At 36.9% G+C, this 22,247-nt stretch overlaps 1 protein-coding gene across 1 annotated transcript; it reads left to right on the forward strand.

The window, feature by feature from the left end:
- The first annotated feature begins 5,591 nt into the window (after window positions 1-5,591).
- On the forward strand, window positions 5,592-20,787 carry LAMTOR3 (late endosomal/lysosomal adaptor, MAPK and MTOR activator 3). The gene is made up of 7 exons (XM_032861009.1): window positions 5,592-5,731; window positions 6,035-6,080; window positions 8,994-9,028; window positions 14,935-14,993; window positions 16,892-17,025; window positions 18,105-18,168; window positions 20,018-20,787. The coding sequence occupies exons 2-7, from the start codon at window positions 6,072-6,074 to the stop codon at window positions 20,089-20,091; spliced, it is 375 nt and encodes a 124-aa protein (XP_032716900.1). The 5' UTR covers window positions 5,592-5,731; window positions 6,035-6,071; the 3' UTR covers window positions 20,092-20,787.
- The last annotated feature ends 1,460 nt before the right edge of the window (window positions 20,788-22,247 follow it).

Consider the following 22,247-nt stretch of genomic DNA (forward strand, 5'->3'; position numbering starts at 1 on the left):
ATAAAGGATGTGTTTTTATCATGTTTTATATTCTTAAAGATTTTATTTATTTATTTGACAAACAGAGATCACAAGTAGGCAGAGAAGCAAGCAGAGAGAGAGAGGGAGAAGCAGACTCCCTGTCGAGCAGACAGCCCAATGCGGGCCCGATCCCAGGACCCTGGGATCATGACCTGAGCCGAAGGCAGAGGCTTTAACCCACTGAGCCACCCAGGCGCCCCTGTTTTATATTCTTAATATACACTTTCTTTCATTCATTTAACCATTCAACAAATGTATGAAAGCTTTATTGCAAGCAGTGAGCTGAGTGCTGGGAATTAATCACTGAACAAGACAGAAATCCTTGCGGAGTTTACATCTCTTCAGGAAAATAAATGTCAAATAACTATGGTGAATGCTACAAAGAGAATTACAAGGTACAATGAGAGCACATATCTAGAAGACTTAACCTACTGTGGAAGGATCAGGGAAGGTTTCTCTGAGAAAGTGAGCTTAAGCTGAAACCCAAAAGACAAGAAAAGTAGGAGTGAGGTGAATGCTAGAGATGTATTTCAGGCAGAGTATGCTAAGTTGATAAAGCCTTAGAAACTTTGTGGAAGTGAAAACAAACTTACATGAGAACAAACTTGTATGATAATAGCATAGGAAATGAAGGGTAAGTTAGAGAATTAAAATAAGATAGGGGCCAATTTCCATAAGACCATATATAAACTGTGATGATGATAACTGGACTTTATCCTAAGCCAGTAGAAAACCTTTGAGATTTTTGAGGATGGCATTACATAATGAGATTTGAGTTTCTAGAATATCATTTTAGTTTTTGTGCAGAGAGGACTGGAGGGCAAACATGAATATAGGAAGATAGGAAGTTACTGGCAAAGGAGAGATGATCATGACTTGGATTAGAATAGGAATACAGATAAATGAGTGATGTTGAGAGATAGTCAGGAAGTAGAGCCAAGAGAATTATTTGATTGATTGGATTTGGAATAGAGACAGCAATTAAAAACTTAACAAAAATTTGGCTATGAAAGGGAGTAGAAAAAGATATTAGCTGAAAGAGGATGTGGTTTCTAAAGAAGGCTTTTATTTTTTCAATTATTAATTACGTGAGATCTTATTTATTGCATGAGAGATCTGTTTTATTCTGTTTTTCATTCTGATGTAAAAGTGCAGGTAGAAAGTGAAAGTAAAGATAGAGGAAAAGAGGGATAGTAGCAGTAAGTGCTTGATATGTCCAGGAGGATATTATGTCCACTCGACAGAAGAATACTTTAGCTAAGCGACCACCAGCATTCTTTCAGAAAGGAATGCATGGAGGATAGGTAAAAGGCAGGCAGATCTGTAGTGTTGGTGGTAAAGATGCCACAGCTTTCACTGGCTTGATGAATAGGCAGTTTATCTGTGTAAAGTGGGGGAGGGAAAAGAAAAATAAACAGCCTTGGAAAGAAGACAGTTTAAGGGAAATTTTTTTTTTTTTTCACTGAGTCAGCTGACTAGTGAAAAAGTCGGATTTTTACAAGTCCCAGATTGGTGACAGAATTTAGTCTATATAGTTGTGTGTGTTTTCTCCAGCCTAACCTGTCAGCCTAGGCATAGGCAGTGGAATACAACTCACTGAACTCATCCAAAGTTGGGGTTCTATCAGGCTGGAAGGAAGGTAGGGGAGTTTAAGTTGTTGACATGTGAGTGATTCAATTGTCTATTATATGCAAGCCAGAGATCAGAGGAATTAGTAATTTCTCAGGTGACTGGCTAAATCCAGAGTGTGATGATAATGAGTGGTGGTATAAAAGAGAAAGTTATTGCATATGACCTTGTAATTGTATTCTCAATGGATCAAATCCCATACTGTAGCCAGAATCAATATTATCAAGACATTTTCCTACTTGGCCAATCTAAGTGATAAAATTTTCATATTTGTTGGAAAATCAGCAAGACTCTCTCTTCCCCATGAGTTTGAATACCAATTAGGATTTTCACACAAATAGTGGAGCCAAGCTAAACCAAGACGACTGGTAATTTTTCATGGGAAAGAAGAATAAAAAAATTAAGCTATCTCTGGCAATATATAAAAGCTAAGAGAAGCAAGCTAAAAATAAGCAGAAACAAAGGCAAACAATAAAGTTAGAACTTTAACAACATGTGCACGTTTAACTGTTTCATGTATTATATATACTAATATACTATTTCTCTGGTATGCTGTGTACTAGAAAATTTGAATGGTGAGATAAAAAACTTTATGTGCATGTGTACAGTTTCTACTAGTTACTTCCTGAACCTCAGGGATCATCTGGTACACCCCACTTTGGAAAACTGTACATAATGCTGGTAATTTTTTAGGCCAGTAAATATTTCCCCTAGTCCTATACCAGTGGCAGTGAGTAAATTTAAATAGATTAATCTCCCATTGACTGCCATAATTCAGAAACTATCACACTTGGAAATTAGAAATCTTAGTTCTTTCAGTTTGAGGACAGAGTGGTATTTGGAAGCTTGGAAAGCTATGCTTTCCCTTTTTTGCCACCCAAGATGAAGAAAAAAAAATCACTATTTTCCAGGTCAACTATCATTTATTAAGGTCAGTAGGATGGAACATATTAAAATGAAAAACCACTTCCAGAAATTAAAAGAACTTGCTAGAGTTCATATTTTTACTTGCCTCTAAACTTGGAAGCAAATGGTGAGGGGTCAGGGATGGATAAGAAGTTGTAGTCAGGCCCAGGATTAGAAGTTTCTTTTAACCACTTTTAGTCTACAAATGCTGAATGAGTTGCCCACAGAGTGCAAGACATTGAGGCATTATAGGAAACTGGAAAAAAAAGTCCAAAACATGACCTGGCCTTCTAGGGGTTATGGTGTCATTGGGAAAGCAAAACTATGACACATAATTATGCACAAATATCAATCATTCTTGGTAACATAAAGCAGTATGCAAGAGAATGGGATATGTGAGATGTTATCAGAAAACAAGATTTAAGTATCTCAGGTAGAGGGGCACCTGGGTGGCTCAGTCGGTTAAACATCCAACTCTTGATTTCGGCCCAGGTCTCAGGGTCATGAGATTGAGCCCCTGCATCGGGCTCTACTCTGGGGATGGAGCCTGCTTAAGATTCTCTCCCTCCCTCTCCTTTTGCCCCTCCCCCGCCCCATGTGGGCATATGCATGCTCTTTCTCTCTTTCTCAAAAAAAAAAAAAAAAATGCATATCTAAGAAAGTGAAAGGATTCAGAACATGCCACCCCAAAATATGCCACTTTGGCGTTTTTTAAAAAGATTTTATTTACTTATTTGAGAGAGCATGAGCTGGGGGGGGAAGGGTGCATATGGAGGGAGACCGGCAAACTCCCCTTGGAGCTGAGAGCGCAATGTGGAACTTGATCCCAGGACCCTGGGATCATGACCTGAGCAGAAGGCAGACCCTTAACCTATTGAGCCACCCAGGTGCCCACCACTTAGGCATACTGATTATTTTGAGCTGAAGGAACTAAGAAAACAGATACAGGAAGGATTCTTTGACCTCCCCTTTTACCAAAAACAGGTCATAAAATTTCCTGTGAGAAAGGTGCCCTCCCTCTACCAGGAAGAGAACATTCTTATCACCAGACGTGAGACTGATGCCAAAATGGACCTTTACAAACAAGCCTACTAAAATAATCCTTATCTTCCATTGGTTTCACCCACATTTCATAATCACTGTCCCACGATTTACTGTCCATTACCCAAGCCCCTTTCCTTGTCACATCCCCACGATTTGTTGTTCTTTGTATAAAAAGGTATGTAACTTGGGCCTAGTGATGTCTTTGGACCTTATCTCCTTCTGAATACTCCCATATACACATTAAAATATTAAATAAATGCTTTTTTTCACTGGATAATCTATCAATTCTTAGGCTCAGCCATAGAACCTAAGAGGGTAGAAGGGCAGATGTTTTTCCTTCCCTACAAGAGAAATAAGCATTTCAGTTTAAAGGACCCTCCAGAACCAGTGTGGAGAAATAATAAACAGTGATGGAAAGGTGAAGTAATCAATTTGGCTGGAGTATAGGATTCACCTTAGAATGTGCTCAGAGGTAAAAGATTAGACTGTCAACTTTATCAGTCTGCAGTGGTGCATCACTGAAGATTTTTTTGTGCAGCAGTAATGTGCATTGTTTTGGGAAAGTTTATCTGGCCATTACTAAGTGGCTATTAATATCATCTTGCTAGATAATGGTTTGAGTGAGGAATTAAAAAAAATATATAGATGAAAAAAATCTGTTACAGAAAAGAAGACACGAGGAACAAAAGATAGCAGTCAAACATGACACCTGACTAGTAGAATCATGGAAATGATACAGGCACACATTATGAAAAATGTTGATGGGAGAAGTTTTTGGAGCTTTTGAGTCAGAGGTGACTATAAGACATATATTTAGAAATATGCAACAACCGACAAGCAGCCAAAAATGTGAACCTAGAACTCTGAGGAAAGGTGCAGACTTAGGACTCACGTTCTCAGGGAAATGTGGAAAGAGAAAAACAAACTAAATACAAGCTTTAAACGCAATGATCTAAAGAATTAGGAAACTAGAATGGGTGAGGACCTAAAATAAGTAATACAGTATCTCAAAGCTAGGAAATCAAACGGTTTAAATAAGGAAAAGGAAGTGAACTTCAATGACGTGAGTTGCTATGGAACTGTCAGGTTCACTTGTAATAATTAGATCATTTTAAGAGCTGGGAGCTCTGTAGTTTACCATTTCGTCTTCTCACGGATAAACAGGAAATTAGTATCCAACTCTTCCCCCTGTCTTAAGCTAGAATTCCTTTTGGGATTCTACTTTTAGGGACTGGGAGTTGAAGATGAGTCAACAAGCTCCCATAGTCTTTGTTTTCTTACCAGCTACCATAAGTTTTTGTTACATGTGCAAATGAGCAAGGCCCCAAACAAAAAACATGACTGCAACTAAGTCACAGCCTTCTAAATCATGAGGCAAAGGAGGAAGGTCGTCCAGTATTTGCATATGCTGAGTCCCACAAATAACTGTTAAAACTCCAGAAAGCCCACGGCTGCTCTATTCAGTCTAGACAAGACCTTGAGTAACCACCCTTGGAAAAGCCAAGGCAGAGGAGGTCATCAGGCTCAGAAATCTATGAACCTGGGTTTTGTTTTAAGATTTTATTTTTAAGTAATCTCTTCACCCACCGGGGCTGGAACTCACCACCCCAAGATCATGTCATAAACTCCACTGACTCAGTTAGCCAGGCGCCCCAGGAGCCTGGGACTTCTAGACACAGGCAACTCCGCTGCAGTTCCCCCTGTAAACAACAGCCCTTCAAACGTTTTTTACCTACAATAAAAGATCTTAAGATAACAAGCCTTGAAAAACTAATGAAATCTGTGCACCCTCCCCACACAACGTCTTCCTGCATACATTTTCCGCAGGTCTTTTAGTGCCAGACGATAGCCAAGGAACCCTCTAACCTCGGGCCGGCGGCCCCACGTCCCTAGGTCTGCGCAGGCGCAAGGAGCAGCCCGCCCAGGGGCGGGGACGGGCGGGGGTGCGCCGGCGCAAAAGACCCCCGCGCCTCCCCGGAAATTTCATGTCACCGGGCTTCGGAGGCGTCGGAAGTGCTTCCTGGAGCACGGAGGAGGTCACAAGTCATGTGACGACGGCTTTCAAGGGAGACTGTCTTTGAAGCTGTCCCTGAACTTACAGCTGAGAGAACACCGCAGCCCAGAAAGCCGGGTAACTTGAGCCGCTATGCGTGGTATTGAGCCCGGGGCCCCCCGGTGGCGCCGGCGGAGACTCAGAGGAGGGAGAGGACTTGCCTTCGGGCCTAGATCTTCGCGGGTGGAGGGTGGAGTGGACAGAGATAGGGCATGACAGCTACCGTCTGGGTATTTGGGAACTCGCTCTCATTCCGGCTTCCCTGGTGCGAGTCCTAGAGCCGCGGATTCTTGCCTGGCCTTAATGAGAGCTGACCCCGCTTATTAGGTTGGAGGTGGGAAGAAGTGTCGAGGGGAGAGTCACCAGGAGTTTCTCTTCCAGGAGTGGACATTGATCCTGCGGGACAAAGGGGTTCGTCATGGCGGATGTGAGTTAACACACCCACACAAGAGGAAGGGGAGGATGGGAAGTTTAGGGGAGGCCTCCTGGGCGGGGAGAGGTAAAGCTTGCCAAGGAGAAATGTGTTCCCTTTTAGACCCCCACCCCCACCCCCACCCCCACACGGTTTCTGTAGACTCTGGAGTGAGTGACTAAGATGAAGAGATTTGCGGAGTCCCGAGTTTCTGCCCACAGTGGGTGTGTTGATGTCTTGAGGTTGAGAGAATTGTTTTCTTCCCACTCCCCAGTCCAGCGGGCAGAAGAGAGGCTCTGAATCCCATTTGAATTTCTAAATGTTTTGCTGCTGTGAATCTACTTTTTTCCAGTAAGTGGTCATGATGTCTCTCTAGATTCACTGGAGCAAATTGAGATGATTTCTGACTGATACCTCTTTAGCACAGCAGTAAAACCCAAATTTTAAGTTTAGGAAACTTAATTGTACTAGTTACTAGAAACAACCGGGAATTAATACTACTAATGTTTGTGTCTATATTTTCATTCTGTTTTATTACTTACATGCTGGGTACTCTTCATTGAACATACACTTATTTAATTCTTACAACTTTTATGAAGTAGGCACTGTTACTGTCCTTGTGTTCTAGATGGGGAGGCTAAGGCATAGAAAGATCATGTAACTTGCCTCTGGTTACACAGCTGGTAAGTTGTAATGTCAAGATACCACCCCAGGCAGTCTGACTCCAGGGCTTATGCTCTTAACCACTAGGCTAAATGATCACTCAACATTAATATTGAATGTGATTTTTCTTTTTAGGTTGCAAGACTGTATGTTTGAGTATTTAGGAACTTTGTATGCCTTTATCACTCCATTTTTGAGTGTCTGTCATTATGTTCTTGAGAACATATTCTCCAGTCATAGTCAAACACTGTGTATCTATTGATTATCACCTTGCAAAGTTTGTTGTAATAAGGGCTGTGTGTGAAATAGAGATGATGAAGGTATAATTCCTCTCCCTAAGGTTTTTTTTTTTAATATTTTATTTATTTGTCAGAGGGAGAGCTCATGCATGTGAGCACACAAGCACAAGGAGTGGCAGGCAAAGGGAGAAGCAGACTCCCCTCTGAGCAAGGAGCCTGATATGGGACTCCATCCCAGGATCCCGGAATTGTGACCTGAGCCAAGGCAGACACTTAACCAACTGAGCCACCCAGGCATCCCTCCATGAGGGTTTAAAAAAAAATTTTTTTAAGTATAATAGGCAGGTGGTCATAAATGTATTAAATAATTGTGTGAAAATTCAAAAGAAAGAGGGATTACATCTCGTTGGTGTGTATCAGGAAGGCCTATTTGAAGTATTTGGTGGTTGAGATTAACTCTAAATAATGAGTAACACTTTTTCTTAAAGTAAGGTTGATAGAGAATTACTATTAAAATGAATAGTGTAAACAAAGTTTGAGAGATGGGAAAGGGAAAGGTATGTGGAGTAGCTGTGAATAGTCCACTTTTGCTGGGGTTGAGAATATGTATGAGGGAGTGATAGGAAGCAGGACTGTAAAATTAGCTGTAAACCATATTGTAGAGAAGCCCAAATGTTGCAAGAATTTGTAGAGAATTTATTCAACAGTGGAGAGTCATTCAGACATTGGTTCTCAACCCCAGCTGCACAGGGGATCATCTGGGGAGCACCTGTAGCACAGGTAGAGAAGGAGAATAATATGGTTATTGGCATTATGTAGAACTAACTGTATGGGATAGAAGTGAAAGATCAGTTTACCAGTTGGGAGGCCAGCACAAGTCACAGATAATTTTTAAAGTGAAACTAAATTGTAATGTCGGTTGAAAAGGAAAGGAAGAGGGGCACCTGGGTGACTCAGTTAAACGTCTGCTCTTAGCTCAGGTCTTCATGCTTCTCCCCCTCCCTCTGCCTGCTGCTCCCCCTGATTGAGCTCAGTATCTCTGTGTGAAATAAATAAATAAAATCTTTAAAATAAAAAAAAGAAAGAAAAAAGGAGAGGAAGAGGTCATTTTAAAAACATTTGACTTCACAAATCATTTAAAGGTGATAAAGGTGAGGTTAGGGTTGAATGTTACTCTGTGTTTCAGACCTGAGTAATGGGATTGGTAGTGGCATTAGTAGAGACAAGAAGAGATTGAGGAAATCTGGATTCTTCATGAAACATAATGAGTTGAGTTTTAATGTGTGTGTTTAAGATAAGAGCAGAGGTAAGGTGGTGGTCATAACATGAAATAAAGTGAACATTCAGGTCTCGAGAATAGTAGGGAATAGAGGTTCAAAACAACAGATTCCTGATTTACCTATGTAGACCTCATAATTCCTACCTGGATTGTCAGTGAAATTCCCTGGGTGAGAAATTGTAACAAGAGGAAATAAAATAGTCTTTTTTTTTTTTCTTTATTCCTAATTATGTTCCATGCTTAACACTTGATACATGTTGTCATTTATCTTTAGTCATGAAAAGAAACAGAATTTCAGAGAAGTTAATTTACCCAGGATTGCTAAAAAGGAATGTGAGAAAGTTTATCTGCAGACATGGAAAGATGTTTATAATATATTCTCAAGTTAACAGGACAATAGCAACAGGATGTAAAATAGTATGAAAAATGTGATCTAATTTTACAGCTAATATGTATTTGTCCAGATATGCTACTCAGTTTACATACATCTTCTCAATAAATGTTAAAAACAGTCTTATGAGATAGGTTCTGTGATTATCCCTTCTCAACAGATAATGAAACTGGGGCTTAGAGAGAAAAGTTAAATAACTTGTTTTAAGTCACACAGTATCAAAATCAAAAAAAAAAAAAAAACCACAAGCAAAAAGATTATAAATTATGATTTAAAGTACCTGAAATGTGGGTAGGACAGTTTCTAGAGAACCAGTACATATTGATATAACATGACTTTTTTATATTCTCTTTCAGGACCTAAAGCGATTCCTGTATAAAAAATTACCAAGGTAAAAAATTACTAATTTGTTAATATATGTCGATTTTATGTAGCATTTTGTTTCTATTTATTTTAGACTAATAGTATGTGTATATTATATTGTTATTTAACGTTTTCAAATACTTGGCACTAGACAGTACAAGAAATGTTCTTTGATTTTGTGGATAAATACTATCAGGCCTAGAGAAGTTACATGACTTGTTGCCTGAGGTTAAATAGCTCATGAATGCCAGAGAGCTAGAACTCCTATTTCTTGCCACTTTTAGAGTTTTTTCAAATATACTATCATAACAGTTTACTGGGTTATATTTTGAGATAGAACAATTTTAAGGAGAAAAACGCTAGAGCTTGCCTTTTCTTTAGTATTACGTTTAAGACCTAATTGCAGAGTTTGCATAATCCAAAAATGCTAGATGTAGATAGCAGTTCATACTCGGAAAAATCACAAGGCTTTCTTTTTGCCTGCCCCCAATCCATTTGATGTACCATTATCAATTTGGCTGTGTGTGGAGAACAGCAGACTTCCTTTTAGATATTTTTATGGTTCAAAGGACTTTGTCATTTTAGTTATATTAAAATTCACATTTAGTTTAGTGTAAAGTAATACCTTAGAGTTAAGGACATGAGAGAGAGGAAGACATCCATTTTCACATTCCAGCATAATTGAATAACCTTTGAGGTGTAAGGTAGCAGAATATGTGGTGAGATCCTTTTTTTTTTTTTTTTTTTACTTCTTTTTTTATTCTCCTAATGTGTGAATTTAAAAAGGTTTTGGATGTCAGTTCATTTCCGTAGGTAGTTAAAAAGAAACAAAAAGAAAAACAATTCTCATTTAGATTTTTGCCTGAATTGTTTGATGTGGTTTGACTATTAACTTGTGCCTTTACCCTGACTATAAGCCAATAGAAATTAATGGTATTATCTCTTAGGCTTGATTTATGTATATTTGTCTGTATTCAGGAAAAAAATACTATTATATTCAGGAAGAAAATATTATTGAAGTGTTAAATAATTGTTACCTTTGGCTTCCCGTTAATGTAGTATTTAAATTCATTTTTACTCTCTTCTTTCTAGTGCAAACTGGAACACTGACTCTGTTCTCAACGTAATGATGAGCAGGCAGTCTTAGCTTTGCATGGTAGTTCAGGGCAGTAAAATGACTGTACATGCTGAAACTGTCCAAAGCAATTTTAGTAATCCCTGGGAAAAATGACAGTTGTTTTCTGATGTTTAGAAAATTTTGTCAAAACCTTAAAACCTCTTTTGTTGGTTCTGTTTGAGGGAATGGAAACAAATGCTAAAAGCAGTATTTGTTTAATATACTGCAGTTTAAAAACAGTGGAATACTGAGTACTAATGTTTATTTCTTCGTAGAAAACTTCTCGAGTATAGTTTGAACAGTGCCTACTTCTTTGCATATACAGTAAAATAATATGAAAGGTATAACCTTAAGATAAGGAGTAGGCATCTTTTCTGTGCCTTCAAATGAACATACTCCTTTCTAAGTTTGGATCAGCTTCCACCATTTTGTCCTTTGTACTATCGATGTTGTGTGAAGTTTTTTGCCAGCGTCAGTTCCTCTGGGCTGTCTTCATCCTTTTCATCCCAAGCACTTGCCTAATTACTGTCCGTGAACGCACTTGCACGAAGTTCCTCTGGCTGCACGTCTTGTGCACAACAGCACAACAGCAAAAGCGTCAACATTCTTTTGGCCGGTTATTTCTTCTCGAGGTGTTGACTTTCTGCTTGAATTTCACTTCCAGCATTGTCACTTTCCTTCCTTTGCCTTTGCTTCCTTTCCTTTCATCTTGATGAGCCAGTTCCCTATTTCAGTTCTGTTTTTCTTTTAAATGTCATATACTTTACCATTAGAAAACAAGGAGATAATACTCTGTACTTTACTGTCCCTGCATACACTGAGGAAGGGATGCTCGGTGACCAGTCACCAACACATTTTGAAAGAAGTGATGTGGCTGGTTCCTGATACAGTGCGATCTGTCACTTACAAAGTTGTTCATGTTAGTGAGGTTTGTACTGTATATATTTACTCACTATACCATACTTCCTAAAATTTGAGCCTTGCTTTCAGGGGGAGTGGTGTTATTTAGTTCAACCGTGAGAACTAAAATGTGTCCATATTGGAACTGTACAAAATGAAGGCTTTCTGTGTTTCTCTGTATCTGCCTTCTTGGAGATCTGGCATATTAAAAGGATGGTAAAATTGACCAGTAGAGTTGGAGGGAAATCCTGCACTGGCAACAGAATATAGGAGCAGAAGCATAGTTGATATTTGTAAAAAGGGTAATTGTTAAAGTGTCATGAAAATATTTCTATAGTGGAAGAAAGGGCTTTCCATGTACTTTGTTTCAGTTTGGTTTCCCCCCCATAATGAGCAAGGCCAGTTTGATTCATATTCATTCATGACTTTTTCTTGAAAGTAGGCTTAGTGTATCCCAAAAGCTAAAGGACTGAAGAAATAATATTGAACACTTACAAAGAAAAGTAATAAAATACACATTTGATTTGTTGCTAGATGTATGTAAAGTGAAGGGATTTGGACAAAGGCAACTTGGCTTCAGAGCTGTGGGTTCATGCTTTTAATTGTTAGAGCTATACTTCTCAACACGGAGTCAGTAAATGGAATACGTTTTTGTTCATTTTTAAATTCTCTGCTAAATACAGTTTTTGAATTTCTATTTTTAAGTCTAGTTGTGACCCAAAGTAGGCTCAGCTTTAATAGTCACAATTTTTGTGTTTTAAAATAACCAGAAGTTTCGTTATTATATATGTAAAAGGAAGTATGGTGTCTGATTACAAATACAATATTTGAGGTTTTTTTTTGGAATTAAAAATGTTTGTTTTATTAAGTTTAAGGTTTAGATGTCTGCAGAATATTTCATAACATTTAATTCCTTCCAGAAATGCAGTGTACCTATTAACGCATCATGCTTATTTTCAACTACTAGTAAAATCTACTTATGTTATTTTTTGTTCACTCTATGTAGAATTGGAAACACCTTATATATTTGTGACCTGATTTCTTTTAGTGGGTATTTTAAGTATATGAGTAATTTTTCTACTTTGTTGGGCATTTACCTCTGTGAATTTAAAATCCATTAAAAAGAAATTCTTTATTTCTTTTTTTTTTTAAGATTTTATTTATTTATTTGACAGAGATCACAAGTAGGCAGAGAGGCAGAGGGGGGTGGGGGAAGCAGGCTCCCCACTGAGCAGAGTGCCCTATGCGGGGCTTGATCCCAGGCCCTAAGATCATGACCTGAGCCTAAGGCAAAGGCTTAACCCACTGAGCCACCCAGGCGCCCCAAAAGTCCTTATTTCTGCCTCCCCTTTTGGTGCACTAGTTGGCATTTAAGTTAATTATCTTGAAAATAAGAGAAAAGAAACTATGGTGACACAGATATTTCTAAACATTTTTTGGTAGTACTCATTACCTGCTTTTTAATTTGTTTATCTTTTGAGTAGGCAGTACATTCATAAAGTTCAAGATTCAGAAGGTAACTGAAGGACAATAGTGAAAAGTTTCCTATCCTGTCCCCCAGCCACACAGTTCCCTTCTCAGGGATACCCAGTACCTTCAAAGATACTTTACACACCTGCAAACAAGCATGTATATAAACATACATAGGTCATAGTTGAGACTGTTAAAACAAAATACCATAGATTAGATTTCCTATAAATAACCAAAATTTATTTCTCACGGTTCTAGAGGCTGGAACTCCAAGATCAAGGTGCCAGCATGATTCTGAATTGCAGATTGCAGACTTCCCATATCTTCATACGGTAGAAGGAGGGCTAGCTATCTCTCTAGCCTTAAGTAAGGGCACTGTATGATATCTGAGGGCTCCACCTCCCCCCCCATTCCGACCTCCCAAAGGCCCCGCCTCCAGATACCATCACAGTGGGATTTAGGTTTCAACATGAATTTTGCGGGCTGACATAATCATTCAGTCCATCACAGCATATACATACATGTACCTACCCTTGTTATTATGTAAGTTTTGCTTCCTGTACATACTATTCAAAACTTGTTTTCACTTCACAATATACTTTTGAGATAAGTCCTTCGCAGTACATGCAAAGAGCTGTTTCTTTGTTTTTTGGCTGCAGAGTATTCTATTGTGTATGTGTGTTATAATTTATTGGACTCGTTCTTCTTGATAGGCAGGTTTCTAGTTTTTTCCTATTTCAAGTCATGTTGCTCTTGATAACTGTACAAAGTAGTTTCTGTGTGTGCAAGTATCAGTAGGATATACTTTTATATAACCTAGTTTTTAATTAAGAAGAATTTGTTTTATAAATTAACCTTACAAGAGCACATTTTAATGTATAGATAATTCCAGGATTGAATGATAATAAAAAATAATACCAGTAAATGTTTATACAGGTTATTTCATCATTTTTACTTTTAACGTGAGGTTCATAAATGGTAGTGTTCATAACATTTTCTCAAAAAAATTTTTTTTTAAGAATTTTTATTTATTTGACAGACAGAGACCACAAGTAGGCGGAGAGGCAGGCAGAGAGAGAAGGGAAGCAGGCTCCCCGCTGAGCAGAGAGCCCGATGCGGGGCTCGATCCCAGGACCCTGGGACCATGACCTGAGCTGAAGGCAAAGGCTTTAACCCACTGAGCCACCCAGGCGCCCCCATTTTCTCAAAATTTAATAACACTTCTCTTAAAAGTTTCTCTTAAAAGACTTAAAAGTTGGCGATTCATAGACCTGTACCCCTGGGGATAAAAATACATTATATGTTTATAAAAAAATTTTAAATTTTAATAAAAGGGAAAAAAATAAATAAAGTAAAATTGCAGTCTCAAAAAAAAAGACTTAAAAGTTTTTGCCACTGGGATCTTTAAAATTTAATTTCAGTGTATAATATGACTCTTCCTTATTTCTAACTTAAAACATTAAGGTTAACACAATAAGGAATGGATAATCTGAGTTAGAGTAGGAACGTTGAACGTATTTCTGAGTAGCAATCTTGGATATTACAAGATCATGGAACTGAAAGTTTGAGAATGTTTTCCCATTCTAATTTTTAGCACTTTAGTTTTGTAGCTCTAGAAATTCTCTTATGAGTTAATACTTAAACTGCACTAATAAATTGTCAGTGTGTGCAGATGACACTCTGATGCTAATTACTAATAATTAATATTTTTGAATTTTAACTATGTACCAGCCTCTACATTATTATTTTATTAAATTTTATAATAATTACATAAATACAGTTATTCCCATTTTCATATTGTTAATGGAGGCTTACAGAGTTTTCATAATTGGCCCAGGGTAGTGTAAATAGTACACTAGGCTGGACTAGATGGTTATAGTCTTGACCATTCCACTCGCTGCTTCTTATGTAGGCATAGCTGAAGAGATTGCTACATGACCTTCATTCTTTCCATTCTGTTCCTTCAGCCTAGATCAGTCTTTCTGACCCTCTTCTCTTGACCAGTGTTATAACATCTCAGCTTAGCTGTCACCGTCTCAGGGAAGCCTTCCCTGACCCACTTGTGTAGATCAACCACCTTTTTATAGTTTCTTATAACCCACAGTTATCTTGATGGCACTTGATACCATTGTCACTGTAGCTGCTGCTGATAACCTGTCACACTTGCATAAATAAAGGAAAGAAAATTAACAATTATAATGGAGAATTATGCATGTTTTAGATCTTTATCAATAGCATAAATTTGTGAAGATTATAAGCATGACAGTAATACACATGTTTATTCAATTTCTAGAAGTTTTGGCAGACATCTAGGAACTTTTGAGGTCAGTAACTGAGTTGACATAGTTTTTCAGAAATGTACATGAAAATCCCCAGAATGATTTGAGGTACATATTTTGAGAAAATGAAATGCTTCATAAGATTTTAACTTCTTTTTTTCCTTCTAGTGTTGAAGGGCTCCATGCTATTGTTGTGTCAGACAGAGATGGAGTCCCTGTTATTAAAGGTAAAACTGTGCCTGCCTGCCAGTGTCATGTTTGCTTTTGAATAAAAACATACTTAGGTCTGAGTAGTGCAGAAGGCAAGCATGTAAAAGCTGTTTCAATAAATCCAGGAGATGGTCTTAGTTTGGGGGAAGATGTTTGCTTTTGTATGTGGAAGGCTTCATTGGAGCTTATAACTGACTACATGTTGAATGATTGTGTCACCGTTGAGAGTTTAAGCGTGGATTTATCACAAGCCCAGTTTTTCATGAAAGACATTAGTGGCGTAACGTCAAGAGTAAATGTCAGTGCTGGGGGACTGGGACTGTATGTAGCTACATATATTGTACACACAGACTTCCCCTGACATCTGTTTTTTAATTAGTACTGCTGGTGGTTTGGAGATAAACTTTCATACATTTGAATTGACATATTGATTGTTTTGCTGAATCTTTATTGATTTTCTCCTACTTACTGGAAATAAGATTTTTTTTAAACTTTTAACTTCACAATTACTTTAGTTAACCAGACTCTAACAAGACTTTCTTACCTAAAGAAGAGCTTGTTAACCTAAAAAAAGAAAAAAAAAATTTGCGTGATTTTCAGGAGGTTTTTTTTGTTTTGTTTTGTTTTTTAGATTTTAGTTATTTGAGCGAGTGTGTGTGTGTGTGTGCATGTGCTTAGGCAAGCAGAGGGAGAGGGACAAGCAGACTCTGGCTAGAGCTGGAGCACAGATCCCAATGTGGGGCTCTATCCCTGGGCCCTGAGGTTATGACATGAGCTAAAATCAAGAGTTGGTCGCTTAGTCGACTGAGCTACCCAGGCTCCCTTGAGCTTTAGTCTTTAAGTATATATGATGTCACTGAGTGACTGTGTATTAAGACCATTTTTAATACTTGTGTCTTAAGGCAGTATCACATGAATGTTCATAGTTCTATAGGGATGCTATAATAGCTTTATCAAAGAAAGATGAAATGATTTTCTTTACATTTTATTTACAGTTTTCCACCTGAAGTTATCATATATGTCAGATCATTTTAGACCTTAGAATTAAAAGGAAGTTTAGAAATCACCTAATTTAGTTCTTTCATTTTGTAAACAGAGATGGTCAAGTGCAAAGAGTGCATTGTTAGTACAAAGTTGCACATGAGTCAGTGACAAGATAATACTAGAATACATATATTATGTATATTATAAATATATGTTATAGTATAACAAATATATTAGAAACAAAATACTATAATTATAATTGTAATAGAACCATTATCTTCTGATGTGTAGTTCAGTGTGTGTTCTAACCCACCATAAAACATAGATGGCTGTGGGCAAGTAAGGTGCCTGCCTTTTTGCCTTTACTCAGTTCTGAACAAAATTAAAATAATCGGCAGCTCTAATTTTCTTTCTTAGGAGCTCTGTGTTAAAGCTATTGATACAACTAACTCCATTCAGGCCTTTTAATGAGTGAAAGAAACTTAAAACAGATGGCCACCTCTAAATTTATTAATATCTATAAGTAATGCTGCTATAGGTTTTATGAGAGAAAAATTTTCTGGAAGCTTTTTTCATTATTCTAGCTTGGCTCTCGGTTAACCAGAATATTCAGTTTATTAAACATACTGATTAATTTGTGTTTTAAAGTAGATATTAAGAAAATTAAACATTTAGTATTCTTTAAAAAAAAAAATTGTGAGAACCAGTATTTCTTTCCTTAGTTATGATCACTCAATTTCTGGTGAAGCAGTTTTTTTCACCTAAACTGATGAGACCCAGTTAGTGATACGATTTTCAGTATTGTGAAGCATAATAGCCCTTCTCTCAGTATTTTCACTGATTTATGTTTAAAAAAAGAAAAAGTGCGGTAAACTTCTCTCTGTCCTATCCACTGCATGATTTTTTTTTTTTAAATCGTTTGTATTTCCAGTGGCCAATGATAATGCCCCAGAGCATGCTTTGAGACCTGGTTTCTTATCTACTTTTGCCCTTGCAACAGACCAAGGGAGCAAACTTGGACTTTCAAAAAACAAAAGTATCATCTGTTACTATAACACCTACCAGGTAGGTTCATAATTATAGAGCAGTTTGCTGTTTTCAACTGTTGTTATGCCTTCTATATAAAATAGCTTGTGTTTTTATTCTAAATTTTAGTTTTGAAGCGTGGATGACATTTTAAAATTTTAGTCTTCAAATTGGTTGTGTTGAATTGTAGTAATTGTCTTCATATTTTATACCAGGAATTAATTAATGTGGAAAAGTAGTCAAAAGATTTATTAATAAAATATGTTATTCTAAAAAGGGAAGTCAGGTCACTATTACCTCCAGTAGATGGTGCCCTTAGCTTAACAAATGTGATTTCTCAAATAACACACTTTTTTTTTGTTGTGACAAATAAAAAATTTTCCCTTGACAGTTAGGATAAGTTACTGAAATTTGTTACTGCTGCTAATTCCTTCATTTGGTTTGGAAGATGTATTTTCAGTGAGGTTATCATGAAGGAATTTCATTGCTACATACCTCTTGGTCCCCAGCTCCATTTTCTTATTTAGAATAAATTAATTGCTTCTGCTTTAGAGCAGTGTTTCCCAGAGTTTGATTCGTGTACTGCTGATATTACAGGTTATATTTTTATTTTAAAACTTCATATTTTCATGTGTATTGGACAGAAGATAATCAACCCTTTTGATCTTCAATTTCATCAATAAGGATTAGTTTGAAGCTAAGTTTTTTTAAATGATAGTTGATTTGAAGGTAACTTAAATTTAAATTAATAGTGGTACCCAGGAGGCAGGGAAATCATGAAGGTATAAATACTTGAAGGAGAAATACTGACTTCAGCCATTTAATAATCAAGTGTTTGTGGAGCCCCTGCCATGTAATAATTGACACACCACTGGTCTTTGGGAGGTAAAGAGGTGAAGGTGGCATAGTCCCACCTTTAGATCTCTCCAGGCTGAGTAATGATAATGGCTCTAAGAGATACTCAGTAAGTCTATTGAATGGAAATACTTGTTTTCAGCTCTTTCATATTCCATAATGGGGTAGGTAGTATCTTACACATTGGCCATTTAAATAAAAGTTTTGAAAGATTAAGGTATTTCATTTGAATAACATTATTTAGATCTTAACTTTCTTTTTAGGTTGTGCAATTCAATCGTTTACCTTTGGTGGTGAGTTTCATAGCCAGCAGCAATGCCAATACAGGTGTGTTTTAACTACCTTAAATACAGCTTTTAATTTCTTATAATACCATATCTGAACAGTCTAATATGATCGGAATAGTAGATTTAGAGTCAAAAAAGCTGAATTCATGACCTACCTCCACCATCTATTCCTTGGTCTCCAGAAAAGTTTAACTTCTGTGACTTCTGTTTTCCCTGGCTATATAATGGAGCTAATATCTGCTTTCTCTGTCTCATGGGGTTATTTTCTAGTTCAAATGAGACATTGTATGGGTGGGTGATCCTTGAAGATAGAAAGGAAAATTAAATTATCTTCACCTCTTGAATGCTACATCTTGCTCACATTAAAACAGCTTAAGAAAACACAAAAAGAGTAGAGTAGATAACCACACACATAAAATGGTCAAGGATGAATTCAATTCTATGTAGACCCATCTATTAGTTGGTAAAATCTTGAATGATACTGGGCAACATTAATGTGATTGAGAATTCTAAGAGCATGACTAGGATGAATTTAAACATGTGTTCTTCCTGAGGTTTGAAGAATTTGAGAACAAACACCAGGAAGCTGTACTTTCTATGGCAGGTCATAAGATCCCATTACATTCAATAGCCCTCACTGGATATTTATGTTTAAAATAATGACTGTATTCTATAATTAACATGCTCCCTTTTGGATAAAGTGGGTTTTTTTCTTTTTTTTTTTTTAAGTATTGTCTTCTTTAGATTTGGCTGCCATTTAGAACTATTATGCATTCATTTTCTGTTTTTTTTCTTTCCAAGTTGTTTGACCAAATCTCTTTCCAGCTATGTCACTGAAACATGTTCTTTAGATTCCTCATCTTTAAAGTGAGCGGTTTAGATTTGATGATTTAGAAGGTCTCTTCCATTTCTAAATGTTTTGAAGCTGTAAAATGCTCTGTGTGAAAACACTTTGTTAATTATGTAGGATAGTAGTGGTGTTGACATTTAAAATATACTAAACCTTAATTATGATGTCACCATCATGTTACTAAATCATCACTTGTTATAAATTTTGATAATATAATAGAATTATATTTTAGTATCTAGAGTAATTTTCTAGATTTTCTTAATTGTGATAAGTCACCATCATGTACTAAATCAACACTTGTTATAAATTTTGATAATAGAATTATATTTTAGTATCTAGAATAATTTTCAGAATTTTTTAAGCAAGATCTTTGAGCATTAAACAGTGTCTAAGATATATAAGATATATAGTTTTTCACTCTGGTAAACTAAGGATAAGCTAGATATGCTCATTTTTAGACTACTTTGTCTCCCAGATTCAGCACTGAATTTTAAACCTGGAAGTTTATATTTTATGCTCCTACCATTCATCTTTAAAATTAATTTTTTCACTTGAAAGACCTATTTATGCTTTAGCTTTACTAAATTTATAAAATAAACATAATATTTCTTTGTTCAAGGTTGAAGCAGGTGTCTTCCTCTGTTTTGATAAAGTCCATTAAAATTTGTTCAGGAAAAAGGGTACCTTTTTAGGTAAAAATCTTGTATCATTTCTGAATGAGTACAGATTTTGGAACAGTAGAGTATGAATTAAAGTTTTCCTTTCAAAACTAACAAAATTACAGTGCATATAATTCATTTTATACCTTCTAATGCATATAAATATTTTTCATTTATTTACTCTAGTAATAGATGAAGAAAATAAGCTTCATAATGAAAAGGGTGTTTGATTAGTTAGAATTACAGTATTTTGCTTTATGGGGAGTAAACTAGATCTTGTTTGCTTTTTAGTAACTAAATTTTAACAGGAGGAAACCTAAGTCAAAAACTTTCTTAGGAACATTTCTCTGATGTTCTAATTTTCTTAATCTCTGTTTTAGGACTCATTGTCAGCCTAGAAAAGGAACTTGCTCCGTTATTTGAAGAATTGAGACAAGTTGTGGAAGTTTCTTAATCTGGCAGTGGTTTTGATGTACACTTTATTTTCATTATAACCGACAAAATATCAATCCAGCAATCTTTAGACCACAACAGTCCTTGTATCCATGTACTCAAGAAAAGGTCCCTTTTCCCACCTGACACTAAAGAAAGAGCCCATAGAAACAATTTATGGACAGACTGATTTTTATCTTTTCTTGTGTAGGGTCTTTTCTTGATGTAGTGAGATCTGGGGTTACCACAGAGATGGTTCAGTACGTCACAGCTCCCATGGAGTTAATCCAGTCACAAATATGCATGAGATTCTATTCAGTGGGTCAGAATCAAAATGGTACTTTGATCCACTTAAGCCATGAAGTGCTCCCTATTATATAGTATGCCCAGGCCTGCAGAATGAGGCAGACCCTTTTTATTGTGAATAGTAATGAGGACATATTTTTCTTTATATTGTTTTATTTCTTTGCATTGAGTGTGAGGAAGATAAAATGGCTTAGTAAAATAAAATCAGTACAATCACTAACTTTTCTTGTATATATTATTTTACAATATAGATGAATATTACTAATTGATTTGATTCTTCTCAGAGGGTGCTGTGCTGCTCTTTAATTAAATTGAAAATGATAGCTAATGTTTTTTTTCCTCCACTCTGCTTTCTATAACCAGTCAGTGTTTTAATGGTTGTGTGTTCTTTATAAAATTTAGAAGTGATTCATAATTGAATTCTGCTTCCCGTATTGGTATTTATGTAAACATGGTAGTAAAGCCATTTTTTTCATACGTAAGTATAAATAAAATAGTATTTTTTAAGTATACTTTGAACACTGAATAGGTTTCTTTCCTGGCTTCTTTCAAAAGTTTAAAGACTATAATTAACTGAATTCACTTTCAACTATGTGCATAAGCAGTGAGTGTTGCTTGTAGATACTGGTTTGGAGACAGATTTACCTGGTGTCAGTTGGAAAACAAACCTTATCCATGAGCTTCATTTAATCTCTACGAAAGAAGTATCTTGGTTCTAGAATATGCCCTTTATATTCAGGAAGGCAGTCCATCATTGAGAGTTGTTGGTTTCCTCCTAGGTTCTTTGACAATCAGAGTTAGTCACGGGAGGAGTTCAGTGCATGTGCATTGAGCGCCTAGGTGTGCCATGTACCAGAGCGGCCACGTTGCAGGGTTCGAGGAGTATAATTCACATCCTGTTTCTGGGCTCCAGGGCCTCTCATGGGCAAGGTGTGAATGCTGTCCCTGTAGTTGTACAGTGAGGAGTCAGCCAGCACAGGTAGTGCTTGCTCCTCCCTCCCTACCTCTGTCCCTTCCCCTCTCTCCATTTCCTTTTTATGCAAATATGAAACTAAATTGTGGTTCCTTCCTTTAAAGAACTTAGAGCTCAGTAAATAAAGACAGGTAGAGGAAGTACTGTGATAAAAGCTCTGCAGCTGTCAAGCTGTAGAGTTCCAGAAGGGGGGCATTTAAATTGGCAGGAGAGACAGCCTGTGTGGGGACAGAGAGGCAGGAGGGCATGTCTGACCTGCAGGGAGCTAGAAATAGTTCAGAAAACCTAATAATGCATGCTCTACACCCGTTACCATCTAGAATTACCCCCCAAATAAAATAAAATCTAGACTTCCCATTATCTGGATTATTGAATAGTGTTCAGGACATCATTGCTAATGTGTAATATAGAACTTTAATTTCAGGGAATAATTATTGTAGACCTAAAAATCCCAGAAAAGGAAACTATCCTAAATGGAGGTATGTTTAACCTTTGCATGGTGAATACTGCTACTATTAAAATTTCTGTTTGAAGGAGTAGATAAGTTGCTCAACAGTTTATGTGGGAAAATAGGTAGATGATCACTAAGGGATGTTTGCAAAGCTAATGCAAAACTAGATGAACTACTTTTATTTATTCATTTATTTATTTTAAATATTTTACTTATTCATTTGTCAGAGAGAGAACACAGGCTGGCAGAGGGAGAGGCAGACTCCCGCTGAGCAGGGAGCCTGATGCAGGGCTCGATCCCAGGACACTGGGATCATGACCTGAGCTGAAGGCAGGTGCTTAACCGACTGAGCCACCCAGGAGCCCGGGTGAACTACTTTTAAAAGGTAGTCTAAACTTCATAATTAGATCAGTGGAACAGACTTAGCCAGAAACAGATTTTGGTAGAT

The sequence above is a fragment of the Lontra canadensis genome, unplaced genomic scaffold, assembly GCF_010015895.1.
Source record: "Lontra canadensis isolate GAN:19392208 unplaced genomic scaffold, GSC_riverotter_1.0 scaffold1, whole genome shotgun sequence".
Classification (NCBI taxonomy): Eukaryota; Metazoa; Chordata; class Mammalia; order Carnivora; family Mustelidae; genus Lontra; species Lontra canadensis.